Genomic DNA, 17,761 nt, shown 5'->3' with positions numbered 1-17,761 from the left:
AAAAAAAAAAAAAAAAAAAAAGAAATGAGGAGAGGATAAATTGAAGAAACAGCTTACTCAAAATGTGAACTAGACCTTCTTGCAAGTTGAGAACATTTGATTATGATTTCCAATACCAATAATACAAACCAGAAAAAACACCAATATCCAACTCCCACTGCTGAACAGTTCACCTACTGCACATTTACACAGGTGTAAATAACATGAACTACTGTTTCATAAAGTCTCCCTCTGGGACGCAAATGTTGTCCACACAGAAAATTATGGAGCTGTGAACATCTCTGTTCTTTCTGTTTCTGCCCAGCAGTGATATCCTTTCATACCATGAAATGTTTTTGAGGTGACACTGGCCAGACTGTAATAGAAAATCTCCAGAGCATCCTTATAATTCTACTACCCAGTCTGGTTTTTTTCCTTCAAATTTGCTGGTCTCTGGAGAACATGCTCAGCAGGTGTGCAAATCAAACCCTGGCACCATTGGAGGTCAATTTCTGTGCTGTACTGGGCTTGGGTTTGTTATTATTTTTAAAACTGATTGTGGTAAAGGCTCAGTCTGGTGAACATGTGTGTAACTAAGATCTCCTTGTCACTATTCCTATATAAGTGTTTAGCGGGAAGGGTGTTATAAGAGTAACTGCATGGGGAACAGAGAGAGAGAGATGGTGGCATTTCACAGTGTACCACCTGTGCTGGATCTAATCCCTTGCTGGTGGTTCTTAAATTATGCATGTTCATAACTTGCTGACATTTTTTTAAAATAATTTTTCTAGTTGTACAATTGCTTGTCCTGGTAAATAATTTCATCAGAATAACGTATCTTCCTATCGCATCTATCTAAAAAGCATTAAATATGTGTAAAAGCACACCTCAAAAGTATACATTAAAAATGACCATAAATTAGTCCTTGAAAGGTGACTGGAAAGATTTAACAGCGGGTTATGTCCAGAAAAATTGTCAACATTTCTGAAGAACTGATTTTCTATAACTGTTTGCAACAAAACCAAAATGGTTACCAGTGCACCTATTTTAACAGAGGATATTTTTCTTTGCAGAAATACCTGTCAAATTATGTATATTTCTATAATCTCTTCTTCCCTCTGTAAGAATTTCTAATCTTTATTCATTTTAATGGGAGCTAGTAAAATGTATTCAGTGGAGAAAGAGATCCAAAAAATTTAACCGCATACTTTTACTTTAGATGAGGCACTAAAATATCTGGCAATAAATACAAATTTGCAATGTAGAGTTTGAAGATTCTTTTTTTTTTTAAGTCACATAACTAATCTGAATTTCTATTTCTTGAACTGTTCTCCTTTAGAAAGATTAATGCAGTGAGTTGACAAGGAATCCCCAAGGTCATGAATTTAGCAAGACAAAAAGGAACTTTGCATGCTGTACAGCCAAGTGTCTTCAGCTATAATAACCAACACTTGCAAAAGAAAAAAAAAAAAAGAGTAATGAGATAGATATCAAACCTCATGTTTCAGGCTTTAAAGCAAACTCTAACTCCTGGGATTTAGAATTCAATCTTTATGAAAGTAGATTATCCCCTATTCCCATCTTTATCTATTCTGGGGTTTTCCCTTCTCAGATATACATCCTGTGGCTATCTCAAGGGCAGCTTATTTTATTGGATAAATTGTCATTTACTGTACTCAGACTGCACACACAAATGTTTCTATGTTGTACAGGTGTACATCTGCAATCATTTCTTAAATTTGCTCGGAGATTGTCGGAATTGCTGTCAGGAAAAGCAGAATGAGCCATGTTGGCCAGTTTGAAGGGCAGATGTTGTGTCAAACACTTGGGACTGTGTTTTCTTTCTCCGCCAGTGAGTTGATAACATCTCTTGTGGGCTAGTTTTAAAAATAAATATACAGATTTTTGTGTCCAGCAAGACATTTTAAGACTGTGGGCCCTTTGAATGCCATGGTCTGCAACATTGATTGCAGCCACAATTAGAAGCAAGCACAACGCATGACTGCTGCACAAAGAACATGTTGTGAAATACTCTGTTCCCAAGTGTGGTTTTATTTTCAGCTCTGGTTTATTTGAAGTCACTGAGAAAATTAATGCATGTACATTTTCGGACGGGTTTTCAAAAGGTCAAAAAGAGCACTGGGCATTTAACCCTCCAAGAAACACAGTATTGTGTTGAGAAGAGTGCTGTTGGAAAATTGTACCTCTTTTGTGGCTGCTGAGCTCTGTGAAAAGTGGGGTCTTCAAATTTATTAACAAGGTGTAATCAATCATTTCTTTAAATCTTAGTGCTGGCTTATTTCTCAAGTGCAACCCAAACAAGTGGTTTAGATCAACCAGCAATGAGCCTCATTACCTATGAAGGTCTGGCTAAATTCCTCAAGTATCCTGTGGTAGCTCCAAGTACCTCCCTCATAACTCTGACGGAAGCTCACAAAAGAAAGAAGGATTGGCTTAGAAAACCAGATCTGGCCTTGAAGATAAATTAACAGGAGTTTATGAAGACAGAATTTGTCTCATTTCCATTTTAGATTTTTTTTAAGTTTGTTGTTAAGGACATAGGGCATGACACTGGGGATACCACCACAGATCATAGCTGCAAGCAGCATACTACCTTACCTACGGTAAAGGCCAGAGGTGCCTTGTGAAATATATGTAGAAGGGCAAACATACAGTGATACTTTCCCAGACTGTAGCAAATTATATTCATGGGTCTCATGAGCAGGTTGAGGGCGGTGATTCTGCCCCTCTACTCCACTCTGGTGAGACCTCACCTGGAGTACCACATTCAGCTCTGGAGCTCTCAGCACAAGAAGGACATGGAACTGTTGGAGCGGGTCCAGAGGAGGGCTACAAAAATGATCGGAGGGCTGGCGCCCCTCTCCTATGAGTCCAGGCTGAGAGAGTTGGGCTTGTTCAGCCTGGAGAAGAGAAGGCTGCGGGGAGACCTGATTGCAGCCTTTCAGTACTTAAAGGGGGCCTGTAGGAAAGATGGGGAAAATCTTTTTAGTAGGGACAGCTGTGATAGGACAAGGGGTGATGGTTTTAAACTGAAGCAGGGTAGGTTTAGAATGGATATAAGGAAGAACTTCTTTACACTGAGGGTGGTGAAACACTGGAACAGGTTGCCCAGAGAGGTGGTGGAGGCCCCATCCCTGGAAGCATTCAAGGCCAGGTTGGATGGGGCTCTGAGCAACCTGATCTGGTTAGCGGTGTCCCTGCTCACTGCAGGGGGGTTGGACTAGATACCTCTAACGGTCCCTCCCAACCCCAAACATTCTATGATTCTGTATTAAATAGCCTTTCATGACTTTCTCCATGGACTTGTCCAATGATGTGCTTGAAACCTTATAAAATATTACCACCCACAACATCTTTTAAATAAGCACAGTTTATCTGGGTTACCTGCTTCTGCTTCAAATCAGCCACTTGCTAATTTTATTTGATGTTTCTTCACTGTTATATTCCGAGAAACAGTGCACAATTGTTTGCTGTTACCTGCTCTGTAAGACCTTTGGGTTTGGAGACCTCTATCATACCCCTCCTTTTTCTCCAGGCTGAAATTCCCAGGCTATTTCATCATTCCAGATACAAAGGCCATCTCACACCTTAGCCATTCCTTATCTTTTTTGTAAGTGATACAACCTTTGTTCAGAAATCAGTTCATGATTGTTTAACATAATAACATCGTTAAAAGTAATGTTAGAATGAGGTGAAAACAGATAGGATCAAATAAATTCAAGAGAGTCATGCAACAGAGTTATCATAATGAGAAAATATAGACATCTGACAAACCGATCAGTAGAGAGAACTAAATAACGTAATGCTAATATTGACACGGGAATCACAACCAACAAGTTATTCACTAATCACTACCAAAAAAGGGGTGTGGAATATGATGCTTATGCTGTTTTGTGTCTTCATGAATGTTTGCTCTGACCTCTACATGCATTGTCTATTGAGTGAAACCCCAATATAGTCAGTGCTTACATGCATTAAAGCATTTTAGGAAAAAAGGCTTGGAATTTCTTGCAAGCAAAATGCATGCACACTAGCCAGCTTCACTACTCACACAGCTTTTCTGACATATTCATCCCATGCATCCCAACTGAGTTCAAAGCTTCATACATTCATAAAAGTCTGGTGTCACTTGTCAGGACAGAAGTGAAAAGAATGACTCACAGATGGCATGAATTTTTTGGTTCCTTTCATTCGTGGTCTGTATGATATATTGTGATCTACATTCTGGCAAAGGATTAGCAAGCAGAGGTGTGCACAGAGCTTTGAATAGACTTTGAGTAACTGCACACGCAAATGAACAGTTGCATATGTAGTTTAACATACAGTTTTTCCATTTATTTAAGACATTTTGCTGTGCGTGCGAATTAGGTACACAATTTTATATGTGTTCTTTGGTTGCTCATGTCCTTCTGTACAACTCACATTTGCTATGTGTGTGCTACAAATTATTTCAACACTCATTAGTTTTTAATTGCAAGTACTGCCATCACAGAGTACATTATATCTTTAAGTCCAGGGCCTCTAAGATTGCTGCGAAAGTACAATCCTTCCATAGGTCCAAGCCATGCCTGTTGTGCTCAGGCTGCACCACGTACTCAGGGGGTTCTGCAAGTTCTGCCCCAAATGTCTGGACACCTTTTCTGTAAGGTCCTATTTGATCTTTTTGGCTCTGTTTGGTTAAGGCTCGGGGAAATGGGACTGATGTATCACAGACAAGTGGGCTGGAAGGGACCTCTGGTGATTATCTAGTGTGATGCCTTCCTGAAATTTACCTCTGGCTCTATGTTCTGTCCAGCAGTTTTCAGGGCAGTGCCCTTCCTATCAGATTTTCTGTGCCTTCACATTTCTGACACTCTGCTACCCAGGGTCACCCGTGGCTGGGGGTATCCAGCACATCTAGGCATACCTTTAGGGTGCACTCACCTGCTTTCTAAATGTATCCTGGTACACTGCCTCTCCCAGAGGTCACCAACCAATGTCAGAAAACATGATGAAAGAGGCCCTTTCGGGGTGAGCTCTCACATTCCTATCTGCAAGTCCTCACGCTGCATTCAGGGCACCTGCAAAGGGCACTGGATGCTATGCGCTCCAGCGTCAGCTGTGCCTGGGGGCTTCACTGCACCTCCACAGCTTGTCACTCAGAGAAGTAGTCATTTTACCCCTCAGATTTTAATGCATGCCTTATTTTGCATATTTTGGGGTGGTTTTCCCCTCTCCATCCTTTCACTTCTCATCTCTTTGGGGCCATTTCTTCCTTAAAGTTTTTATTTTCAGCTTTTTTTCTTTCCTTTTCTGTATTCCCAGTGCTTTGAAAATGAATTCCACCAAAAGCAAGAAGAAAATTTCTCACTTGAATCCAAAATTAGCCTGCCTTGCTTATTTTGTTTTCAGTTTGTTCTTGGCTCAGTCATGTATGTACATAATGGTCATGCTGGGGAGATTCCAGAGACCTAATTCAGGGGTGATGAGATTTCTTCAAATTAAACACATTTGGCACCCCAGCAAACCTGAATGTGGAGCATTTGTCAGTGTCATGTGCTTATACAGGGTGCAGTTTGGCATCCAGCACTTTTGTGATCTGATCAAGCCTGCAAGACCAAGGCTGCTGCTGAGATGGGGCAGGAACATGACTGGTTTCTGAATCCCACCAGGGCTGGGGCTCAAGACAGCAGCTCCCTAGCCCCAAGACTGGAGTGAACTTTCACTTGCCTTGGGGTATGAGCCCTGTGGGGTAATGTGTACATTGGGTATTTGTGAGTATGCTGGGGGTATTAGGCATCTGTATGTTTAGGCAGCAATTGAAGAGGCATTTGGGGGCTATAATTTTGGCATCAGGAACCAAGTGGGATTTGGCACCTCAGCACACAGCTTGCTAGAACAGCAAGTTCTGTTTTGCCTCCGTGGCTGACTGGAGGCCGTGGTACAGAAGACAGGGTCACCAGCAGTTTTGAGAGCATGGATATATGGCTGCATCTAAATTTGCATTAAAAAATGAAAATAATTGGGTTGTGCAGGAACATGCCTGTTCGTAGTTCCACCCTTCACCATTTTATAGCCCTTTTTAAAGGGCAAATGTTAGTGCCAGAGGAAGGACACAGATTGACAGCACTAACAAAAAACTGAGTCTGCTGTTTAGTTACAATATATACAGGGTACTGGCAGAGCAATTAAAGGCTCCTGTCCCCAGGATGGTATTTTACAAGAGGGAAATGCCAACCTGCCATTGCTTTCATGCACTTGGAGCTGCGTTATAGAAAAGTTACTTAATGACAATGAGAAGCAAGGGATTGTGTTTGCTCAAAAAAAAGTCTCATGTAAACAAAAAAAAAAAATTTTTTTGCCAGGAATCTAATTTATTGCCCAAATGCACTCAGTTAAAAGGTATCTGGAAGCCACAATCAAAACCAGTACAACTGGAATTTATATGGAAACTTTCTGTCCAGAAAGCCTGGGAAAGAAAGTGTTCACTGGAGCATTACCAGTAACTGCTCCTCAAGTCTGTCAATTTGTCAAAGCTGAGACTCCCCCTTTAGCTTTTTTTTTAATAAATTTGGCCACCCTAAAGGTTGAATAAATATGTTAGCATTTATGTTAGCGGTGTTTACACTAGCTCTATCCAGAACAGTGCTAAAGCACTGCTCTTCGCTGAGGTAATATTAACAGCGTCCTATGTTGGGGTTTAAAGTTGTTCTAATCCTTTTTTTAACATAGTCCAGCCCTTGGGCTTGTTTGGACAGCAGAGGTCCCACCCAACTTGTCTACAAAGCAGAGCACAGCGTAACCAGATGTGCTAGCATAGTTGTAGGTGTAGGAGATAACTTTGAAGAACAGCAATGGTCACCAGCTACTTTCAGCCTAGTTTCCTAGGAGAGCTGACATGTGCAATCATGCCACATGTGTCTGTCTCTCTTTGAGAGAGGGGTAGAGATCTCAAAGACATTAACAGTTCTGAGGAAGTGCACATCTGAGCAGAGGAGAAAGGTCTTGCAGTTGCCTTGACTGACAGCCTGCAATGTGAATACAAACCTTATTAGATACTTATTAGATACTATTCACAGCAGGCAAGGAGATAAGTGCCTGCCAGTGCCCCCTCAGAACTGCCCACAGGATGCAAATCCAAGAAAAGAAGTCATCACCAGCTCTTCTCTTCTGTACTATGACGCTGTTAAATGATTCATTCCCATGGCTTCCTAGATTTTGCCTTTTGTACACCACTGTGTTACAAAGGGAGCAGCATCCTGCAGCCGCTTCTTGCTCTGATGTTCCAGTCTCCTACTACTCTTCAAAATACTGAACAGGGCACTGGCAAGAACAGCATTAAGGACCACAGTTCAGGCTTGTCTTCAAAGAAGGATAGTTATTGCAGGAACAGTCTTGAGGACATCTGTTAAACGTAACATCAGGGGCAGTAAATAAAATTGTCTCAGCTGTGGACAGACACTCTGAAACCAGAAGGCCTTCCTGATCAGCTGGTGAAACATTAACATAGCTCTTGTCTGTATTGTCTGTGGAATTATGCTTAAAATTTGTTAGCTAGCATGTCCATTTGCTGTCACATTTTCTCAGGAAGATGAAAGGGTACAGCATGTTCTTCCCCTTGCATATGGCTCTCCTTTCTGGTTGTTGGGGTTTTTTTTCCTTCCTTATTTTTCAAAAGCAGGCATAAACATGGCATTGATGAGGGAGCCTCTGCAGAGCCAGGACAAGTGTGAGGCAGAAAGGGAACACAGTGAGTAATTCAGGCTGTTTATGGGTTTCAGGGAGGCTGTCTAAACTGACCTGTGTGCATTGTAGCTCACCAGGTGAACAGCAGCACCACACCGGTGTCCTGGATGGCCCCAGCTCCTGTAGGGCTCTGCAGGGACTGCTGAGAGCCTGCCAGCTTTCTTTGAGTCAGTACTATTGGGAAGAACGGAAAGAGACATAGCGTAAGGTCAGTGAAAGGAAAACTGAATTAAACACAAGAGAGGCATTTTAAATTAGAACATCCTGATGCATGTTCCACACACATTGTTCAGGCAGCACTTTGATATTTTGGATTGCCTCGGTTTCAGCTCTGTTCTGCCTTACCTACAAACTTGCTTCTTGGGCTTTGTCATATCTTTGCACTAATCTGCTCTGCCCAGTTCCATCCACATCAGCAGAACAGATCATCACGGGTGGTGGGAACGTGGTGTTCTTTGAGCTCTGCTGCCCTGAGCATCACCAGAGAGTTGCCTCACCTCAGGCTTAAACTCACATGGAAAATCTTTTCTCTCCATTAATAACAAGCAGTGGAAAAAAACCTGAATAAAGTATTTAAAGGCATAAATCTGAGGCCCTCACACACAGGCATTTTAGAAGCTTAGGGTGTCTAAACACTATTAGTAAAATAACTGCAAGATGAGTCAGGAGGAGAGGAGAGGTCAAGGGGAAAAGGTCTGCAAAATATTCCATAACAAAAATGGAAAACAACCATATTTCAGGTATTTATTCCAGGCACAGTCTGCTAGGAAAAATGCTCCATCTCTTTGAAACCGTTCCACAGACAGAGTTTCTGTTAAACAAACAAACAAAAAACCCCACCACTCTAATTTATTTGGATCTTTTGCATAAGGTAACACCCATGTGGGGAATTGAATCCCCTGCACAGGACAGTCAGCTGCTGTCTGGATGGCAACAGGAGCCTCTGTTGCAAGGGTCTTTGCAATCGTGTCTTCAGCTGCATCAAATGAGACTCTCTGAACTCTTGTTCTGCTGAATTCTTGTAATCCAGCTGGTCCTACATGCCCACTACATACCATGATCAGTGCACAAAGCATCTCCTAACTGTGTTAACTGGCTTCAAAAGACTCTACTGTGTGACTATTTCTGCATCTGCAAGACCAGTTTCCACAGACCATCTACAAGTGTCTTACCTATGTGGAGCTGAATCCATTCTACAGCCTGGGGGGAGCCCACCAGCATGCCCTGTTTTCTACTTGGGATGTTTATCAGCACATTTAATCATATAAATAATTCCTATCAGATGGCCTATACAGAGCAGGGGCTGCTTGGGGGAGTCTCCAGGACTGTCCAAAATTCCCACCTATATGGTTCCTGTAAAGAATAAAACAAATACTTTGTAGAGGAAAATGGGAGCTCAGTCACTTTCTCACAGGTCAGTGCATTTTCTTATCTATGCAGGGTCTTGCTGGGGAGGTCCTGTATCACCCAGGCAATTAATGACTAAGTTGATGGGATGTGTGTGTATGCAGGCATAGCCTGATACCCAGCTACACCACTACTATGACTACAGTTTCCTTCTTACATCAAAATTGTAACTGAAATTCCTTAGATTTCACTACAGCTGTAATGTCTTAATTTTATTTACAGCTGTAATATCTTTATTTATTTATTTTATTTGAATAAATTTGTTTGTGCCTGAAGACTGTAGGCCTGTATTTTACTTGAGAATGGGTGCCTCTAAGTTTTTCATGATCTTATGCAGAATATTGTCACCACGGTTGTGGGCCTGTTCTCTCAATCCTGTCCGTGTTACAGTATTTCCTGACAAGGGTCTCCTCTCTTCTTTGTGACTCTTTCCTTTTTCTTTCCCTTTTACTTTTTGCTTTTCTCTGTCCAGATCTCTTACCTAACTGCCATATCTGCCATTTCATGATCATCTCATGTGCCAATTATTTTGTCTTCATATCTGTAAAAACTCCCCTCATAAATGTCCTTAAGATTCATTCTTCTTCCTGTCTTCTCCAAGGCTTTTGTGTTCCATTTCTCAGGCATCCTCTCTTTGTCCATCAAGCCTTCTGCCCTCTGGACCTGCTTGTTCCTCTTTGAAATGGCTGCTTTCCTCCTGCTATGCATGGAGCAGATGCTAACAGTTGTGGAAGGATCTGACTGTGTTTCTGGGCTAGAGTTGCAGCCAGGTTTCAACACAGAGCCCGAAAATGTGGAGGATCTTCCTTCCTCCAAGCAGTCCCCAAGTGATTTGAAGTGTCTTCTCCTGCATGGAGCTCTGCAGGAGGACTCAAGCCACCAGCAAGTGAGGCTGCACTGGCTCTCTCCATTTTCCTTCTAGTTCAGAACAAAGAAGACATGTAAGCCAAGCTAAACTAAAATGATGCCATGTAGATTCAAATCCCCTCCCAATATATCATTTCTGTAGGCAGTCTTTTATTATGCAGTTTTCCTGCTTTCCAGAGAAATATGGAAAAGAAAAGTTTTCATAGCAATGTATACTCATACCTGTGAGGTTAATCTTACACTTCTTGCTGATGTTAATAGTTATATGACCAAATCCCTGTGCAATATTTATACCTCTTATTATCTAAGCAATCTATGAACACTAACTGTGGCCTGTGTTTAACTCCTCTGTATTTAAATAATTTAGCACTTTGTGACATTATAGCACAAGGCACTTTATGTAAACTAAAAATATGAAGGAAATTCAGAACAGAGAGTCAAATTTTTCCATTGGTTATTAGTGCATGCTGGGATATCATATGAAGCTAAATATAATTATCTGCTGTAATTCTAGGCAAACATGAAAAAGCTACATGGTAGGCAGTTACAGGACTGAATGTGCACATTACATCCTGTCTAGATGGTGTATTGAATACATAGTACTAATGCAGTCAAAGTAGTTGCATTTAAATTTCAAGTGGCCTTTTGAAATAGATTAGCACATTCACTAGAAAACACACACAACATTAAAAAAAACCTGACGAAAACCTGTTTTCTGCCCTTCTGTCAAAAGTTTCATGTGATTGACATTTTCTTACTGTGATTTTTCTTATAATTAAAAACAGTGGTAATTGCCCATTGTTATTCAGAATTAGTCAGAGAGAATCAAAATAGTTGTGCAAAGGCTAAGCCAATTCTGTAAAATTACCAGTGGATTAGATGTTTTGTAAGCTATTTTAACATTGAATCCTTAGGTAGTGGAAAGACAGAAGTAGGAGAAAGTTTTAAATTACCAGGGAACCCTCAGGTGAGCAATGTGCTAACTGTCGGAAAAGGTGGAGGGGAAAGGCTTAGAAAACAAAAAAAATTAAAAAAGGCAAATGTTTTGCAAAGGAAGCAAGAACACGGGAAGACCCAGCACTGGCAGAAGCCTGCTGCATGGCAGGCTGACCAGCAAGTTGCAAACCTGGCCCAGATGAAGGAAGCAGATGTGGGAGGTGAGACATGGGACAAATGGGGGCAGAGAAGAGAGCTTAGGAAATCTGGTGCTGCTCCATAAAGGCTTCCAGTGCCCCTTCTGGGTTAAGGATAGCTCTGATTTTTGCCTTTGGGGTAGTCATTGTGAATGGAAACATTAAAAAGTCCTTCTATATAATTAATTAAGGAAGTTTTCTTCCTTATGTGCGTTTGTGTATTTTTTTTATTAGTTTGGTTTGTGGGGCTGGGAGTCCCTTTGGTCCTGTGGATTCGCCTCTAACTTAAGTAAATATCAAACTGCAGAAATCTTTCCTTGTCTTGCTTGGTTTTTACCTGGTTATTTCCAAACACAATTTTTTGGTTTGGCACCAGACTAAAGATATGATGGAAGTGACTGTTTCCAGCTGAAGAATGCTCAGAGGAACATAACAGAGATGGAGCAGTAGATTATTCCTTCCCAATGGCTGTATATATAAGGCATTTCTAAAACAATAATACTCTCAAACTGGTGTCAATTTTTAGATTAAACTCGTTTTAAGTAGAATTTGCCTAAGGGAATGTATTTGGGGCAGTCCTGATTTTATCTGGCTCAACATAAAGCAAACAGCACTAGTGTACCTACTCTGTGTTACTATTTTAACTGCTCTTCCAGTATCACTCTTTAATATGTGTGCTCTCACATGTTCGCTTTCTGAGTGTTTCTCGACTCTTCCTTGCCCACAAGAAGTTTGGATATTTATTGGAGATACTGAAATATGCATCAAACTTAAATGTGTTGTTCATTTTCATAGGATTTGAATTTTTTGAAACAAGTGCCAAGGACAACATTAATGTCAAGCAGACGTTTGAGCGACTTGTGGATATCATCTGTGACAAAATGTCAGAAAGTCTGGAGACGGATCCCACCATTGCTGCCAGCAAGCAGAACACACGGCTAAAGGACACCCCTCCTCCACAGCAGCCCAATTGCGGCTGTTAATGCAGCTATCAGCAAAGGCAGCTCCAGCGTGTTCTGTTGCCAACAGAGTATTTATGAATGGTCTATATGCCTTTATTTATACTGTCTTATTAATTTATTTGGGAGAAAAGTCTTTTATTTTACATCAGCAGCTGGTTGAGTATGCGTATGGAGATGGAGAGGTTATTAGCTTGAAAGGACGATCCATTTTTTACCATCTGGCTTTTGCATGCAGGATGGCTATTAGTTTCTCTTTTCTTTTTACTGTTTTACATTACACTTACTTCAGCTGGTGCCGTGTCCTCAGAGCACATTTGCCTAGAATTGACTCTTGCTTCATCAGTTTCAAATTATATAATTGAATCCTTAGGGTAGTGGCCAAGGTGTTTTAGATAAGCTTCCCAATGTCACTTACATATTCTCCTGACTGAAAATCAATTTAGAAATATTCCTCTAGTGAGCCAATCCCTCATTCTGTGCAGATCATTTGTATAAGGGACAGTTCCTGGAGCATATTGCCTTGGCAAATCTACGCTCATTATGTTACACATCATGGCTGATCGGAAATTGCAGAAGTTAGAAAGAAGTTAGTTCCTGGACCCAAAGCCACCAAACTTCCCTATGAGTTTCCAACTGGATGTGTGTATTCAGTGCAGACCCTTAGAGATATTAGATACTTCATCCTGTTTGGATAGCTGGTATGTTTACATTTCCATAGGAGCTGCATGTCTATCTAATACCTTTCTGAAACTGGACTTAATTTCTCTTTCCATCATTACGGAGATCCCGGTAGTACCTACCCCAGTAGTGGAGGGCTGACTAGCTCTTTTCATTTCTGCTTGCATGAGATATTAAACACACAGTTCTATATTACCTCTGACAGAGCCAAATCCATTACACTCGGTTGTTTATAGCCAAAAACTGTCTTGTCATGTTGCTGTCAAACCTGCATACTTAAGTTTCCAGGAATTTTATCTCCCATTCAGTCACTGGGACAACCATCATCACACTGGCTACAAACACTTGTATTTTACTCAGACCTATTGCAGAAGTGCTGCTGGTGTCAGTGAACTGGAGTTTGACCTCATTTTGACTTTGATGAGTATATCTATTTTGACAAGACAATCAGAATTTCACAAGATTTTAAAAAACCTTAGGAGTAATAAAAAATTGCCAACATCTCTAGTGTCAGGCTGAGTACATTCATAAGATCAGCAAAAGCCTGTGAAGGTAGCAGAATAAAGTACACAAATTCTTTTTTAATAATGTGTTAAAATAGTCATATTTCACAGTTTTTAAAAGTGCTCCTCTAGTAATTGTTGGCAGTTTCTTACATCTGTGCCCTGGAGTACTTTGTACAACTGCTTTACTTGTGTCACAGTAAAATTTTTTAACTAAATGGCATAATTGAAGAAGCATTAACTGTTTTATTGTTCCAGTTAGACAGAATTTAGGACAAAACTGGTATTTCTTAAACTACCTGCAAGTGGGAAAAATCAGAAGACAAGTTAAAAAAAGGAAGTAACAAAAGGTACTGCAAACTGTTCACAAATACAAATAAATCCCTCTACATACATTACTTTTTTTGAAGGTAATTTATGTAACTCCTGGAACAAACTAAGAGAAAATGGTCACTTTTTTTTAACTGATTAATTTACCTACATACACTTTGACACAGTAAAAATTATTCCAAACAAAGCATATAGACACATGTAAAATGGATACGCCATCAGGGCACTATGCTTGCTGCCTAAAAAATTAATAAATGTTCTTTCTTCAGTCTGGGGTTTTAAACCATGTCTATCCTGTTAGCTAGTTTACTTAAGTACTTGTTTTCCTAGTAGACATGGAGACTGGACTTCACTTTACTTCCATGAAGAGAAAGCACTGTCCTCTTTAAGATTGATGAGGCATGTAGGCAGTTTAGCCTTGACACAGCACTCAGCTTCAGCCCTCAAGTCCTTTAGAAAAGGTTGAGGTTGTATTCTTAGTCTGAGCCATCTTGGGCAAGGCAAGAAGAGAGGAGAACATAGTCACATCTTACATGAGCTTGGGCATATCCTGGATCATGCAGCATGGCTACGAGTGCGAGTGTTCCTCCAGCTTTGCTCTGGGGTGCTTGCTGCAAAATGGTCATCTCCTGTGCACGTTGTAACAAGGAAAAAAGACTCCAAGCTGCCCCTTGCTACAGCCAGACCTTGCTTGTACTCCTTTGCAATGAATTCCAGACCCTCCCTGCGTCTTTATGACCATGTAGACTCTAACCAGTGGTGGCAATACATCACTAGCATATATCTTTTTAAACAAATTGAGTGATAAATAGATAAATAGTTCTTTACTTAAATAGGATTAATTAATTGCTTTTCATTTTGCATCAAGAGTCTGGGCAGAAAAATAACAGCAAAGTCAAACAGGGAGAATCTCTTCTTTGAATTTCTGAGACAAGTAACCTCCCAGGCCTCCAACACATCTGACCTTCTGCATGGGATGGGGAGGATGAGGGAAGCAGCAGCCAGAGTAAGGTTGTTCATTAGACTGCCAGCTATGTGGTGTAAGGAAAAGGCCCATCTGAAGTACAGCAGTAGAATGAGTCAGTATTTAAAAACTCCTAGGATCTTCGCATTGGCACTCAGACATTGTCACAGAGTTCAGAATTAGTCAGATTAATTTTTAAAGTGTTCACATCAAATCATTGGAGGTTTTCAGGACCAGACTGGATAAAGCCCTGAGAAGACTGCTCAGACCTCTTATTTGATGCTATTTTGAGCAGGAGGTTGGGATGGATGGCCCACTGATGTCCCATTGAACCCAATTTAGCCTATTATCCCTTCCTCTGAAACTGAAAATGTGTGGAAGTTCAAGTAGACCTTTTCTTAACAATCAGGGTTACCTACTGTTGGAAAAGTAGGCTTTGATTTTCTATCAGAGGTTGGCTTTTGCAGCCACATGTTTCACAGCAATATTGAGTTTTCTGCTATAAATCGCAGTCGGGTTTAGATCAGGAGCATCATGATCTCAGCACCTCTCTCAGCTGGAACCTGGCTATTGTAGAGAAACAAAAAAGACAGAAAGGCATTTGGGGAGGCAACTTACTATCCCTTCCCCAAACTTTCTAAAAATTTAGTCTGAATTCTGGGGGAATTAGCAGGATTAGGATTTTCATTCTATTTAAAATTATGCCTTGGCCTCCTCATAAGGTAGGATATCCAAAAAAACCCTGTGTCAATCTAGTTCAGCTCCTTCAATCTAGTTCAGCTCCTGTTGACTTACATGATAGAACTGCAATTTTCTTAAATGTGAGTAGAGTTAGGCTGACCAGTTTTTGAAATCCCTTCCCAACCTGATCAAGGGCCAAAATTCGTACAATCAATGGCTTGTTCTTCACATGTATCCAATAGTCACTGATTATGAGTTGTTGGAGGAGACAAGCAGGATTTGGTTAGATCCCTGAGCTATCCACTGGTGTAGCACAGTTCCATCAAAAGAAAGCAGCAGGCTAAAAAGAGTTCTATTTCAGTGATGGAAGAGGGATGAATCATTAAACCGAAACCTGGAATAACAGATCCAAAACTATTTTCAGCCTCATCACAATTCTTGGTGAAAAAGTACTCAGGCGCTTTGCAACTAATTTGTTGTCACTCTCAGCACAGAAATAGGACTGAATGTCATGGAGCCTGATTGGTCCAGCCGCAGATAGCCCCTTCGGCTGAGATGTAGGCCACTTGGTGATATACAGCAGTTGATGTGCAGAGCACGTTAAATTTCTGAGAGATTAGATGCCTTTGGGCAGAGGATCCTGAGCTCCATTGTGCCAGCTGAACTATTACTACATAACCCATTTTCCAAGTTATGATCTAGACTAAAGCTTTTAGCAGCAGGCTAATCCTGTGCATGGGTAGTGCACCACCTTTATGTTCTGACAGCATCTTACTTGCTGCATGATCAAACTCGTGCTCAGAAAATGCCTTGGGAGCACACATGTGCACGGGATGTGACCGGCTCCTGCAGTGCTCCCTGGCAGCAACCTGCCGAGAAGCTAGCAAGCCCTGCTGGGCTGAACCTTCAGATGCATGTTTTCGATTTTGATAAGAGTTCACGTTCACAAGCGTTCTTGTCCTTATAGTGCAACTAATTTATTACTGTATCTTTTTGTTGTTGTTGTTAGTTTGTTTATTTAGACCTGTTTGGTGTTTGAATACACATGAGCTAGCCTGATTTTATGTCAAAAAATACTCTTTCTCTCTGAACAGCTGTGTATGTGACTGTTACCTGGAACTGTTTGTTCCTTTCTGCTCATACTTAATGTAACACCTAGAGAAACTATCTGAGCAACTACATCTATGTGGCCTTTCCAGAGCACCAGTCTGAAAGATTGTTTTCTTCCCAGTCTGCTCAGCTCTGTATATTCAGCTGTACCACCCGCACCTTCTTTATTTTAGGAATGAAGTGCTATTTCAGGGTGCACAAAGTCTGCTGGAGTTTGATCCTAACTTCAAGAATGCTTTGAGTTTAATTGTCATTTTGAGGGAAAAAATGGTGGTACAAATTCTACATCTGATGATGATGCCTTTGTTTCTTCAATAGCAGACGAATTATGATGCATTTGCGCTCCAAAAGAAGCGTCCCTCCCAAATTTCCTCTTCCCCCGGACTACTTTTTTCTATATTCGTTTGTGAGAGACAAGTATTATTACTTGCATTTTTAAGGGCATCAACTAAATTACTGTTCTGCTGACAGACAGATTCCTCCCTGGCCTCTTTAATATAGACAGACACATAGTGTATGAGCCTAGTTCTTCTTTAGGATGACAGATTTAGCAATGTGAGGCCATGAGTATGTAAATCCTCATAGATAAACCCTCAGGGGGTGTAAAGCAACATGCCTTCACTTACGCCAACAGGGGATTGAGTTGTGTTGATTTACACCATTTAATCTGTACACATAGTCTCTTCAGTACACTCTGACTTCAGGTTCTCTTAAGTTCATCATTTGTCAAGTCTCATGTAAAGCAGCAACGTGTTTCAACTATTTTAATCATTTCTACCAGTTTTCTTTATTAAGAAGGGTAATTTCTTTATTGAGGGGTAATTAAAACCGTTGCAATTTAAGCTTTTATTTTTCTTTTTTTTTCTGCTCTTCTTTCACTTTTTTAATCCATGGATGTTCATTGAAGCAGAAATTGTAACTACATGCACATAGTATAAACATATACACAGCAGTACAATTTTGACACTCATTCAGTTCCCACTCTTACTTCTTCATGTTCAGTGCGGACTTCCCTAAACACCACAGTGGAATTTATCCATAAACTCTCATTAGCACCAGAAATCAGCTGAGTTACATCTGCAGTCCATAGGTTTATTATCCATGGTTCCAACCAACGTCGATGGCTTGTCATTTATAGAATAAGGAACCTGATATTTGATTTGGGGCAGAAGCAAAAGTCCTAATCTTCCAACAACTTCAGGATCATGCATAACATGCAGAAATGAAAGCTAGAGATTGCTTACCACTTCTGGCGATAAATTTCCTCGAGTAATTCTGACATGTACCTGCAACTAGTGTTAGATGAAATGTTTGTGCTGTAACTCCTGTTTAATATTTTGTCAGTAATGTCAGATGTGTTGTGGCTCAGTTGGACTGTCTGAATGTGTAACCTATATACTA

At 40.7% G+C, this 17,761-nt stretch overlaps 1 protein-coding gene across 1 annotated transcript in view; it reads left to right on the top strand.

Annotated features, from left to right (window-relative positions):
- The window catches only part of RAB3C (RAB3C, member RAS oncogene family), a 129,444-nt gene extending 117,329 nt beyond the window's left edge, over positions 1-12,115 (top strand). The window contains exon 4 of the mRNA XM_009641141.1: positions 11,928-12,115. Coding sequence (XP_009639436.1) covers positions 11,928-12,115 — 188 coding nt within the window. The remainder of the gene's footprint in view (positions 1-11,927) is intronic.
- Positions 12,116-17,761: the final 5,646 nt, after the last annotated feature.

The sequence above is a fragment of the Egretta garzetta genome, unplaced genomic scaffold, assembly GCF_000687185.1.
Source record: "Egretta garzetta isolate BGI_Z169 unplaced genomic scaffold, ASM68718v1 scaffold136, whole genome shotgun sequence".
In the NCBI taxonomy this organism is placed as follows: Eukaryota; Metazoa; Chordata; class Aves; order Pelecaniformes; family Ardeidae; genus Egretta; species Egretta garzetta.
This window is presented reverse-complemented; position numbering and strand designations above follow the sequence as displayed.